Source organism: Channa argus, chromosome 1 (genome assembly GCF_033026475.1).
Source record: "Channa argus isolate prfri chromosome 1, Channa argus male v1.0, whole genome shotgun sequence".
Lineage (NCBI taxonomy): Eukaryota > Metazoa > Chordata > Actinopteri > Anabantiformes > Channidae > Channa > Channa argus.
The window spans coordinates 24,983,307-24,997,191 of record NC_090197.1 but is presented as its reverse complement, the minus strand read 5'-3'; the positions used below and the strand labels follow the sequence as shown (position 1 = coordinate 24,997,191).

At 38.0% G+C, this 13,885-nt stretch overlaps 1 protein-coding gene across 2 annotated transcripts in view; it reads right to left on the bottom strand.

Moving 5' to 3' along the window:
- Nucleotides 1-5,129: 5,129 nt before the first annotated feature.
- Nucleotides 5,130-13,885, bottom strand: part of LOC137129670 (ubiquitin-conjugating enzyme E2 E2-like) — a 69,254-nt gene continuing 60,498 nt past the window's right edge. For both annotated transcript variants that reach the window (XM_067508908.1, XM_067508909.1), the window contains one exon: nt 5,130-5,927. In XM_067508908.1, the coding sequence (XP_067365009.1) occupies nt 5,830-5,927 (98 nt within the window). In that variant the 3' untranslated portion in view covers nt 5,130-5,829. The remainder of the gene's footprint in view (nt 5,928-13,885) is intronic.

The window sequence follows — 13,885 nt, the reverse complement described above, 5'->3', positions numbered from 1 at the left end:
ATTGATTAGCTTCTCCATTCTCTTTTTGCTACCTCATTTAGCAAAGGCAATGTTTAAAATACCTCTCCTAATTTTAACAAGAACAGTTTTCCAGCTGTCACCATGTAAAATGTGTATGCACACATAGCGATGGTAATGTATTTTCAGGTATTAAGCATAACCTGATGTAAATTATTAGGTCTGCGACTCATTACTGGGAAGTAATAAATAAAACAACTGTTAGCTATTAGCTTGAGTTACTGCTCAGCACTGAAACAGAACCACCAAGAGCTGAGAGACAGTTTTAAAGGGCTATTATGGCGCTTGACAAAGTGGTGTGACATGAAATGTGCTGTGGGTTAAATACACATTAAACAAAGTGGTCAACATGATAGGTGTAGTTATACAGTGGTAATTTTAAAGATTTCTTTAGTACTAGTTACCTCTCCTGGGCTTTCAGCTTCTGAGCAAAGATCCTGAATGAGAGCTAGCTCAGTTTTCCTCTTGTGATAGAGCTCATGGGGCTTTAATCTCACCTGTGAACTGGTAACATATTGGAATCCTTTTAAAGGAACATAAGCGAATAGTTTTCCTTTATCTTCTTCATCCTTAATGCACTGTGATGTTTGGATTCAACTGGTATTTCTTATTTGCTTTATTATAGCTTCTTATAAACCACCAATTGAAACACTGAACCTTGTACTAATAGTTGGAATAAATACTGTAGGATTCTGTATATACATATACACTATATTGCCAAAAGTATTTGCTCACCCATTCAAATAAATGAATTCAGGTGCACAAAGCAAGGTCCATAAAGACATGGATGAGTGAGTTAGGTCCGGAAGAACTTGAATGGCCTGCACAGAGTCCTGACCTCAACCCGATAGAACACCTTTGGGATGAATTAGAGCGAAGACTGCGAGCACTGTGTATTATGTATTTCATAAACACATTTCTAAACCTCGTGGAAAGCCTTCCCAGAAGAGTTGAAGCTGTTATAGCTGCGTGTGTGTGTGTGTGTGTGTGTGTGTCAATAGCGAAAATAATCTACCAATGAATTAATTAAGAAATATATTGTAAATATTAAGGCCACCAGCCACATGTTTGACATATTAACTTTTTTGGCATTTTCCCATCACCTAATAACATTCTACATGCAAACGAAGCCCATCTCCACACCAATACAATCTAGCTGCCTGTTATTATCATGCGAAGAAAGCTCTTGTTTATTCACAGACCAACTTTGGCCTTTTCACTCCTATTGATCACATAGCTTTCATTGCAAATGTAATATTATTACTCATCCATCAATATATTTTCTTTTTCTGTCAGTCTTCCTCCCGTTGCATGTGAAGGAGGAGGGGAGGAGGAAGGATGAGGTCTCCCCCTCCCTATTCCTCCACCCGATGTGTCAACCATAATTAACTCTGCTGCTGTTGCTCCACTTTGCAGGTTTTGTAACATACAGGGACTAAAAACCTCAGCAAAGTATGGTCTACTGCCTAGAATAAGGTTTTGTTAAGGGGTCTGTCAGTATGTAGTTTGCTCTATTTTAAACATACTATGTTACAATGACCTACTACTAATTTAGCCCCAACAATTTCTTGCAGAACATACATTCTCTTTTTCAAAGTGCATTCTGGTAGCAGAAATTCATATAACAACTTAGAAAACAGAAGGTAGAGAAATTACAGGAGCTCATTTTGAATTTGATGGCAACAACACCTATTAAAAAAAGCTGGGACATGGGCATGTTTACTACTGCGTTGCATCACCTTTTCTTATAACAGCACCATTATTGTTTGGACCTGAGGAGAGAAGTTGTTTTACTTTTGAACTTTTGAACATTCTTTCTTGATTTAGGATTATAGCTGGCCAACAGTTCAGTTTATATTTTAGTTTCATAAGTTTCCAAATGATTTCAGAAGGTGACATGTCTGGGCTGCAGGCAGGTCCGTTTAGCACCTGGCCTGGCTGGCAGCAAATGTTGCTCCAAAACCTGTATTTATCATTCAGCATTAATGGAGCCTTCATAGATGTCTGTCTTACTCATACTGTGTGCATTAGTGCTTCCTCCCACCATCACAGATTCTGGCTTTTGAACTGTGAGCTGATAACGAGTCAGATGGTTCCGCTCATCTTTAGCATGGAGGATGCAGGGTGATGATTTCCACTAAGAATTTCCGTTTTTGAGTTGTCAGACCAGTAGGCAGTTTCCCACTTCAGTTGTTCTTCTAAGCCGATGTAGTGATTTCTACTACAAGTTGTGTCTGTTTTTAATCCACTTCTGGCTGACAGCCTAAAGATCACAACAATTCAGTTTTTAGTATTGTGTCTTGTGTATAGAGGTTTGGATTCTCTGAATGTTTTAATTATATTATAAACCAGAGATGATTAAATCTACAAATACTTTTCAATTTTAGAATTAGACCAGTATTCTTAAGACACTGAACACATTTTTTTACAGAATGATGAACCTTGCCCTATCCTTAATTCTGAAAGGCTCGGCTTCACTGAGATGCTGTTTTTATTCCCAATCATGATACTGCCCTTGTGCCAATTAACCTTGTCAGTTGTGAGGTGTTTTTTTTAACATTCCACAACTCATCCAGTCTTTTGTTTCCCCATCCCAACTTTTGTTTAAAATGTTTTAAATTAAAAATGAGCAACTATCTTCAATCACCAATAGGTTTCAGATCATTTGCTAATACTTGGACTCTTATTCACAACTTATCTGAAAATGGGTTTTGTATTTTACACAAATATAATGTGCTATAAACTTTCGAACAAGATAACAACTAGTGTTGCAAATTATTTTCTTGCATGCAAAAACAATCCAATATAGTATTTTGCAAGAAGTCATTCTAATCACGTGCAAATGTGCTATGAGAATGTGTTTACAAGATATGCACGATCATTGCAAAGAAGAATCTAGATAAAATCTTGTCTGCACAAGTTACTATGTCTTCGTCTGAAGACAGGTTTCTGGACTTTTGGGACTATAAAAAGATACTGCAAGCACATCATAAAAGCAGAAATTGCCAAATAGCTCATAAAACCCACCAAAGATAACAGACTGGTGATATTTGACAGTATAAGACAAGAAAAGGGACATTCCTCAATGTACTGTGATATAAATGGAGGAACCTCCATCATTCTATCAATAACATGGAACCTAAAGACTAATAATAGTAGGAGGATAGCAGTGGTTGTAATTCAGCTGAGTCCCTCTTTACTCTGGCTGTGTGAGCAACACTCAGACTTTTATGCCCTCAGTTAAGTAGTCCAGGTGCTGCTCTAACATCCACAGAGCTTTCATGAAAACCTGCACCACATTAAAGCCAAACTATTTGCCCACATGAGGTGCATTTGACATGTCTGTGCAGCCTGGCAGGGGGGCAGTTAAGTAGTGTTTGAAATGTAGTGCATGTTAGTAATACACCTTACGGCTGCAAACTATAGACATTTTTCAGGACATTCCCAATGTCCTGAACAAATAATAAATGTGCTGTTCCCAGGTTCAACGTGAATTTTCTCGCACAGACAGCTTTCTGGTCTTCATGTTACAGTATTGATATGTACAACCCCAATTCAAAAAAAGTTGGGACGATGTGTAAAATCTAAATAAAAACTGAATGCAACGATTTGCATTCACTTCATTAACTCATATTTTATTCAAAATAGAACATAAACAACATATCAGTTGTTGAAACAGACATTTTACCTTTTCATGGAAATATTAGTTCATTTTGAATTTGATGGCAGCAACACATCTAAAAAAAGTTGGAACAGGGTCATTTTTACCGTTGTGTAACATCCCCTCTTCTATTAACAACTGTCTGTTAATATCTGTGAAGTGAGGAGAGCAGTTGCTGGAGTTTTAGGAGAGGAATGTTGTCCCATTCTTGTCTAATACAGGATTCTAGCTGCTCAACATTCCTGGGCTTTGTTTGCTGGATTGTTTATGAGGTGTTTCCAAATGTTTCCTATTGGTGAAAGGTCTGGACTGCAGGCAGGCCAGTTCGGCACCCTGACTCTTCTCCTTTGAAGCCATGCTGTTCTAATGGATGCAGCATGTGGTTTAACATTGTCTTGCTGAAATATGAAAGGCTGAAAGAGACGTCTGGATGGGAGCATATGTTGCATTAAAAAATCTCTATGTACTTTTCAGCATTGATGGAGCCTTCCCAGATGTGTAAGCTGCCCACGCCATAGGCACTAATGCACCACCATACCATCAGAGATGCAGGCTTTTGACCTGTCTGCTGATAACAAGTTGGATGGTCCATCTCCTCTTTAGACCGCAGGACACGTCATGGTTTCCAAAAAAAATTCACCACACAACAGTATTCCATTTTGCCTCATTTTAAATGAGCTTTCGCCCCATATGGTTTCTTCTTTGCATGATACTTTAACTTACATTTGTGGATTGTGCAGCGGACTCTGTTCACAGACAGTGATTTCTGAATTTCTGAGCCCATGCAGTGATGTCCAGTAGAGAATCCTGGATGTTTTTAATGCAGTGCCGCTTGAGGACCCACAGATCATGCACATCCAGTTTTGACCTTCAGCATTTTCCCTTGTGCACAGAGATTCCTCCTGATTCTTTAAATCGTTTGATGATATTATATACTGTAGATGGTGGGATCTTCACATTTTTCTGAAATTGTTCAACAATTTTTTCAGATTGGTGAACCTCTGCCCATCTTTACATTTGAGAGGCTCTGTCTCTCTGAAACGCTCCTTTTATACCCAGTCATGTTGCCAAATAACCTAAATAGTTGTTCTGTTTTTATTTACATTTCACACATTGTCCCCACTTTTTTTATAATTCGGGTTGTAAAACCCAGCCATTAATAGTCATTTAGAACTATTGATTGTTCTAAAATCGAACTCACAGGAAATTACTAGGTAACAGGAAAACCCTATATTCCAAAACTTTTGGAAAATAAAATGTGGGTCATCTGATAGAAAAGAGCTATAATTTATGTTGTTTAACAGAAGCCATAAATACCCTTTTACTATCATTCTACTGTCTGTGGCAAGCCTGTGATAACTCATTTCTAACAGGAAGTGGTCAGGGATGAGGCTGATTGTACACACACTGAATTTAGACACACATTAAAGAAAAACTGAGACAGGCTCTGTCACATTACACATTACAGCCAGTGTTTAATTGAGTATTCAATGAGCGTGTTTTTACAAGGCATTAGATGTACAGCAAACTACCACTATCATCATACATGGTGATGGGCTTACTCCATTCCAGAACTCTGCCAGGACAGAAATAATACCATGACTTCCATGTTCACTGCGCGGACATTTATTCTGATGCCATGCACTAATATTGACTGTGAGCTTTAAAACCACTGGAACAAAACAAACTAAATACACTCACTCAATATCGTGAAACAATCACATGAAACGGGAATAATACACTCACACTTTTATAGATAAAGATGACAAGGGTGGTGGCAATGTTATAAACAATGCATTAACAATAAGAACAATAACATCAACAAGAACGGTAACAGTATTAAAGCTTTTCATGACCATATCAACATTCAGTGTATTGGAAAATACAATCCCAATAGACTCTTTGTATAAAAAAGAAGCTTTTCAAGTCAGCATGGAACAATTAACAGTTCATTTTTTGGGGGTGGGGGCAGGGTGGATGAGACGGGTGGGTGTGCTTCCATAGACTTCAGAGGAGGGAAGATATTGGAAGTGTGTGTGTGTGTCTGTGTGTGTTTGTGTTTGTGTGTGTGTGTATGTGTTGGGGTTGGGACTGGGCTGGGCTGGGCTGGGCTGGGGTGGGTTTGGGTTGGGTTCCTGGGGAGAGCTGGTCTATGTGGCGTAGCGTTTGGTCCACTGTTTGGCTATCCTGTCGTGCTCAGGTCTGTTGGTCAGGTACTGTGTGGCAATGCTTCCCACCAGAGGGTCGGCTGTAACAGAAGAGGAATGAACTCAGTGAGACTTAAAATAGCACACAACAAATGTTTAAAATGTGCCATTGTAGTGTTAAAGCTGCTCTGTGTAACTTTTATTTATTTTATTTTTTCTTTTAGAAATACGCTCCAAAACAGATCTTGGATTTTTGAGAGGTGCTGTCAAAGGCTTCTGTGATCCAGAGTCATTTATAAGTACTCTGGCAGCATTGTGGAGATATTCACTTCTTGAAGCTTTTTTTGCTTGTACTTCTAACTAGTCCGAAATATTTCTACTTGACTAAATTTTGTAGCTTTGTTTTTATTTAAATTTTTTAGGACTAAAGACTGGGCTGAGTGAAGTGAATTTTGAGCCTCAAGTTGCATGTTTAACGTAAAAGGATAACTTCGTTCATTATCTAAATCAATTCCCTTATACACAATAACAATACAAATGCTTAGGCCAGCATTGATCAAAAGATCACCAGCTTTCAGCTTGTCCCTTTCAGAGGTTGCCACAGCAGAATACGTTCTGCACGTTGATTTGGCCAGATGCCCTTCCTGCCATAACCCTCCCATTTTATCCCGGCTTGGGACCAGCATCAAGGTAGCCCTAGTGGCTGAGCGGGGCCACACCTGGTGGGGTGGGATTTGAGTCGTTTTTACAGCCTTCTGCATCACAACCTGAGGCTTTACCCATTGGGCCACCTGGGCTAAGGCCAGCACTGAATCGTGTCAAACACGTTTGGTTAGCTGTCGGCTTGAAGCCTGGATTCACATATACATTGAAGACAGACTTCCATCATGTCCAAAAACTATTAACAACACATTAACCAGAGAAACAGCTTTAAAGGGTAACTTATTTCTTTATTCCAAAACTGGTGACTTTCTATTTTTAACAAACGCCACAACATATGCTCTAATTTGGCACCTTCTTGTATTTTGGCTAATAAAATTGCACTTGCACAACATTGTGCATGGGGCAATTACAAAGACTGAGAAGGGTGTGGACAATGTTTACAAGGGTCTTGGTTTTCAGAATTAAGAAACATGTCACCCAGTGCTGTTAAAACATTTTTGGACAACAACAGAGGTCTATGGCATTAAAAATCAAGCAAATCGAGGCTACAGGCTGTCAACCAAACTTATAAAATAGTCAGTGTTGGCTTTAATATCATGATGGTAATTATGGACAATACAATTAATTGAATAAGTGGTTGAAGATATACTTTAAATAAAACATTTAAACAAGCTATGGACTAATCAGCATTGATGTTGGATAATGTTCCTTTGAAGAATCAATCGATGCTAAACTGGTCATAATATAAAAGATGACTTATTTTGTTTGACAAAACGACAAAAATTCATGGATTCAATTTACAGAAATCCAAAGAGAAAACATCAATTCAATGTTCTGTGGACTTTATGCAACACAATGTCTGCCACTACTAGTCAAACTAAATGTTATTTTGGATTTTAATCTTTCAACGGAAATTGTCAAAAGACCAAGCTTTCGTCTTCTACAGCAGCCTGTGTGCTGCAGTGCAGGTTGTTCCAAAGATCTCTACATTGTGTGCGACCCATCAGCAGAGGAGCCCACAGACCTTAAACATGAGTTTACACAAACTACCCTTTAAATACATTGAACAGTTCATAGTAGTAATGTGTAGAATAACTAAACATTCTTTGTGCAATGTGTTTATTAGCTGGCCTACAAGAACAATAGGAAATTAATGAGGAAAATGTGATACGTTATTGTTTGTTTCCATGAATATTGGTGGTAAAAAAAAAAGAGTATATTCATGACAAATGTAACAGAAATGTGCCTAGTGGTTTCAGTGTAACTGTCACCAATAGATTTACTGAGAAAAGTGTGATTTTTTTTTTTTTTTAGCTTTCAAAAATCCACATCCGTGAGCAGGATATTTTATGCCAGTATCAGTATCGGGCACCGGGTCCGGCCATGCCTTTGTGTAATTGTACTCCTAAAACCTCTCTGAGGCCGTACACAATATCATGTTAGCCTCAGCAGGTAGGTTAATGTGGAAAATTATTCTCAGGATTATTTTAAAAATGTTTAATATTTGCAATTGATCTCAGGGACAACAGAGCATTATATATAAGACTATATAACTTATATAAGACTATATAACTTTGAAGATCAACAGCTCTCGGCTTATCCCTTCAGGGGTAGCCACAGCAGAACATGTTTCACACATTGATTTGCCATGTGTTTTTATGCCGGATTCCATTACTGCCACAACCATCGCATTTTACCTGGGCTCAGGAATTTCACCATGGTGGCCCGTGGTGGCTGGGCAGGGCCACACCTGGTGGGGTGGGATTCGATCACGCAGGCTTGTGCGTCCCAACCCGATGCTCTATCCACTGAGCAACCAGGCCTCCCGTTATAAATAATTTATGTTCTTGCAGGATTTTTTTAACTGCAGAGGATTGATGTGCATTACTGCCCAGCAACTCATACTAGAAGCAAAAGATTTTAGTATTCTGTATCGTTGAGTACTCTTAAGTACTTGTACTCAGTCTGGGAAAAAAATGGATAAAGGGAGCGGCATGTTTACACAAACAGCTGGATGAAACTGTTTGACAATCCAATTACCTGTAAAAAAAAGTCTAAGATTGTGAAGACACCAACTGCTTTGGCTCATCAGCATGCATAGGAATTTGAATACAACCAGTAAAAACCACAAAAACTATAAGTAAAAAAAAATGGAGCTTGATCATTACTACAGTCTGAAGTGAGGCTTGTCTAGCATGATTAACAGCACTACTGATACTTTTATCGTAAGCCCAACAAAATGTGTACGCTGCTGTAAATAACAGTTAGTGCTGTCCCATATCTTGATACACTGTAAACATCTGGTCAGTCAACAGCCACCATTATAAATTCCCATTGGTTTCTCTATTGATTGGACTGCTGCTCAGTTTGTTTTGCTGTTGGTCAATTTCTCAGTAAGGTGATAGAGAGAGAAACAAATTCCACAAGTCTGACATGCACTCTGCCTGACTTCAGACTGTCTCCTGCAGTGCTTGACCTGCTGACAGAGCAGTGTGATGAGATTGGTTAAGTAAGCAGCTCAAAACACCCATCCACACTAATGCCTGCTAGGGTTTCAATGGAGGTGATGGGGCGTTACAGGCTTACACCCATATTTCTGCATAGGCTGATCCTTATATGGTACGACATTGTGCCTCAAAGCCGAAAATGTGACTTCTTATCACAAATAGTCATGAAGCTATAGCAAAACTGTAATAACTTAAGCCAAAGACAACACTCCTTTTCTTGTAGGAAACCTCTCAATAGCCTTTACTTTTGAATGATCATGCACAATAACATCAGCCCCAATTCAGGTTATTATAATTAGCACATTATCATTGCACTGGTTGGACTCAATAAAAACCAGCTAATGCACAAGGAATTGGTGCTATAAATGTATAAACATCGGTCAAATTTATGACTTCTGTGTTACTCCTTGTAAATCCAAATATTTTGGTGATCCTCTCCCTAGTTGTGCAGCTGTGCCCTGCAAATAATGTTATCTGAACTCAGAACACCAGCAAGTAATTCTTAAATGAAGATTGCACTGAGCTACTTAAACTAGAGGAACATGAGCTAGCCTTGATGTGACATGACCTCCTCTCTCTATTACATTTGAGAAAGAATTCTATAATGTACCTTATCTATGATTCAACATTAATTACAAAAAAGCTATTCGGACCCCTTGAATGTGTAACACACCTTGACTTACAAAATATAGTTCACCAAAACCCTCTGAGTTTCTGAATGAAATCTGTAATCAAAAAAGAGTTTGAAAAGGGTTGAGGGATAATTTTTTTTCTACAGTCATAACAGTATACTAAAGGCTGAAATTACAGTTGAAATGAGAGAACGAGTCCAAATAAAGCTGTGGGTGTAGGGGATCTTGCGCATGTTGAGTTCCTTAAATCTCCTACTTTGTTGAATACTATATATAATTTATTTAAAAAATGTATTCAGTATAATGCCATACTTTCTGTATAATATAAATCTATATTCAAACCCATTTCTAAAAGCAGATTCTGGGGTCCCAATAAACTACAGAGGTATTAGTGTGATGACGACTTTTAAATAGTACTCTAGTGTCCTCTATAACAGGTTGAATCATTTTTAGAGTCCCATGGAGTTTTAGTGGATAAACAACTTTTTTTTTTTAGAAAACATGGGGCTTGTATTGATCATATTTTTGCCATATCCCTAGTAAGAGCCAGAATATAAGAAAATAGAAATACATTTGTTTTGTTGATTTTTGAAGTATGAATTCACATGTACTGGTATTGATGGTTAACATAATGTAAGTATAATATAATAATACGTTTTTGCAAAAAGGAGATTTAGAATTAACAAAATTTAGAAATTATGTTCAAATTAAGGAAGACTATGGCACAGAAGGATACGTTACATTTAATTTGCAGAAAAAGGGCAGAGGTCTGCTCAGTTAAGAACTGGTACCCTACCACTGGCAGTTGAAGTAGGCGGACTTAAAAATATCCCTGAAAGGCAACGGTTCTTAGTTGTTTGTGATCTTGATGTGGTGGAGAATTAGTTTCATTTTTATTACATTGCTCCATGTATAGTGATTTAAGGAAACCACCGTTGAAAGAAATGCAGATTAGAAACCCTGACTTGTTTTGGTTGTCAGAAAGTGATATGTTGCATTGGCTTTTTACTAAGGGGATATTGTGTTTTGGCAAGATGTTTTAAAAAAATCATGGCAAGAACATTCAGTACCCAGAATAATGGGATTTTTGAATGTTGCTCAACATTTTCAAATGTCTTGTTAAATATTTATGGGTTTTTTGTAATAATGGGCTGGGCACCTTACCTAAAAGGTGTATTACACTTACAATAGAAATACCCACGAGATAATGAGACAAATAATGGAGCCGTTGCAATAATATAAGTCTTTACACTGTGTCCACAGTCATTTTTGACCTCGTGTAGCAATAAAACATTGTTAACTACTTGGTTGTTGTACAGGAGATGGACTAGTTGAGAACATACAGACCATAACTTTGGCTATATCACATACTTTGATATCCATCCAGATCCAGTAAGGCCTTCCTTTAAGGGAAGGTAAAGCAGGTGTTATTACTGTTTTGAAAAACTGACACACCTGATGCTACCAATGGGGAAAAAAAGCAGACACCTTTATTATAAAAGACTGTCTAAATATCAGCACATGTCACCCAGATATACGATCTAAGCCAGACAGTAGCAGCAGAAATCACTGAGGAGAAATCCCTCTGGCTTTGTTAAAAATTTAAGATTACTTTTTGGACACACAGACACAGAGGTTGAGACAACAAAAGACAAAGGCCCTGGGCTGAATTTGAGGCCTAGATATGGTCTGACATGGCATGTGGCTAAGCCTCAACAAGCCACCGGGATGCCCCAGGTAAAAAATATGCTTGTGAGGCTGTGATGCAGGGCTCAGTGTGGTATGACAACAGGAGCCGCAGCTCTGGGAGGGTTGATTAACTGTCATTTCAGCCTGTTCCTCCACTTTAATGAGCTATTTTAATGAGCTATATGATTCCCACCTGAATGGAAAAGAATATCTTCAGACAGGAAGTGGTGGACCGTCAAGGACAGATATTTTTAAGGTAGTTCAGATCCAGGGCCTATGTTCAGCACTTGAGGCTGGGTTTAAAAAAAAAACCTTAAGAAAATGTTAAAAAGCATATTTCAAATGACCTGCTGTTGATGAGGCAAGAGGCAGAAAGAGGGACTGAAGGTGTGGGTTATAAGAAGGAGGGGTGATATTATTTCTTTTTTTTGGCAGGGAGCGGGTGTCTATCAAGCCCTTTTTGTATCACACTTCTAAGGAATCAGCTCTTATCATCACACGTCTGAAAACGTAGGAGAGGAGAAGGAAGAGAAAAGGTTATTATCATTTGCGCCCAGTGAGACTGAATCTAAGCTGCTATATTTATCAAAGAGCAATCCTCACTTAGGGGGCACAAGCTATTGTCTGAGCCCCCCCCCTTTATTTTCTGTTGCCATCTTATTTCCTACTATACACATCTGAAACAACCCATCGTTCTCCAGCTCTTTTTCTTGCTGCCTTTTGTGCCGTGACACATTCCTTCCATTTGTTTAATTTTGAACTTTGTTGCTGAGCTATTGGACATATTTTCTTCCAACAGTCACTTTCACCACCTCTGTTTTCTCACTTTAATACTTTATACTAACAGATATTAACCAAATTGGTCAATTGGACCAGTGGAACTAGCTTTAACTGGTCCATAAAAGACAGATTGCATTCTTCTTTCAGCGGTGTTCTTCCCTCTGCTGGTAAACTGCACCATAATGGATCTAATTAACTTTAAAATGACATCTTTACAGTGAATGGTGTCAGCTGTTTACAGGGTTGTGTACAGCCAGCCAATCCTGGTTAAATATTGATTGGACTGCAATGAAGGGAGCAGGAAAGCCCAGACTTGCAGTTTACAACATGATTATTCCACAATCATTATTTCTCCTTCTCATTTCCACAATTGCCATATTCACATTGAGAGTAGTCATGGTTATTGAAGAGAAGGGTGTTATCCAATGCTGTGTAAAGGCCTCAGCGTACTTCAAACTAAGATCCTATTTTCAACAAAAGAAAGAAAGGGTTCGATGTCAACAGTTTTCTATCAGTTCAAAACAGATTAACTGTCAGTCACATTGATTTTACACAGCAATTAGCCAGGGGCGTGGGTGTGTGAAAGAATTCAGGATTTTATTTTTATACCCACCCAACTTCTCAGCTGCTCTCACATCTACAACAGAGTGTTATCCAGATTTGTTCAATTCATTGCATTAAGAATGCAAAGAAACACAAAGGAAATTGGGTCCTTGGAGGCCCGTTTTCTTTAGACTATAAGAAAGAACATTTTACACCTAGTTCATCTGAAGCAGACTGAAGCCTAAACCAAGACAAATTTAACTCTCTACTCAATCTGTGTGGAACTCATGAATTAAGCACTTCCTGAATGTGCTGGGAATGTTATATGTCTCAATGCTTGTGTTAGTTACCTATAAATCTCACAGCAGCAATCTTACAATATAGGACCAATTCCCATTTTTGTAATAATTACAGCACAGTCTAACTTACAGCAGGCATTTGTCCAAATTAATCTTTTTGGCCTCAATACAGATCCAAATCTTTAAGTGTCAGCAGTTACCAATTCCCATGTGACACACACCACTCACAAAAACATAAGGACTTAACTTGTGAAATTTATGGAAAATGTAAAAAGTTCATCTTACAGTGATATTATATCAAAAAAGTGGGGCATGTAATGGTAATTTCTACATTTCAAACAAAAAAGAGGGTTAGTTTTTTTAAACAAAAGCTAACAACAGTGGTGGGTATACCACAACACAAAATGTCAGTGTCTCAATAACTTGTCAATTGTTAGGTGTCATCTTGGTCTCATGATGTCAAACTGAACAGCACGATGAGAGAATACTGTTTAAATACAAATTGTCATTGAACCAGAACATTTAGTGGTCGATTCATGGATCAGACATAGATTTTTGCGGTTAATGACTTTGTTAGAGAACAGTATGTTATGCAGTATGTACTGACACTGAACAGTTAGACGTGACCTAGATGGGCATCAAAATTTTAGAAGGTCAAATTAAGTTTACCTGTAAAGGCTATAGTGCATTTTAGGTACATTCTGAAATTTCAGCCAAAATTCATATATAAGTTTTTGTGAGTGTATATAGTGTATATTTGCATAATGTACATGTTCATTAAAATTGATCTGAAATTGCATTTTTTTGAATCTTCTTGATACAAATACTGCAGGCTTTGGTTCAATAATGTTATCAGTATAAATTATTGGTATGATATCAAAAACAAACTGTGAGACTGTGACTCTGAAACTGACATGACAGGTTCCTCTAGAGTGAAGAGGTATAA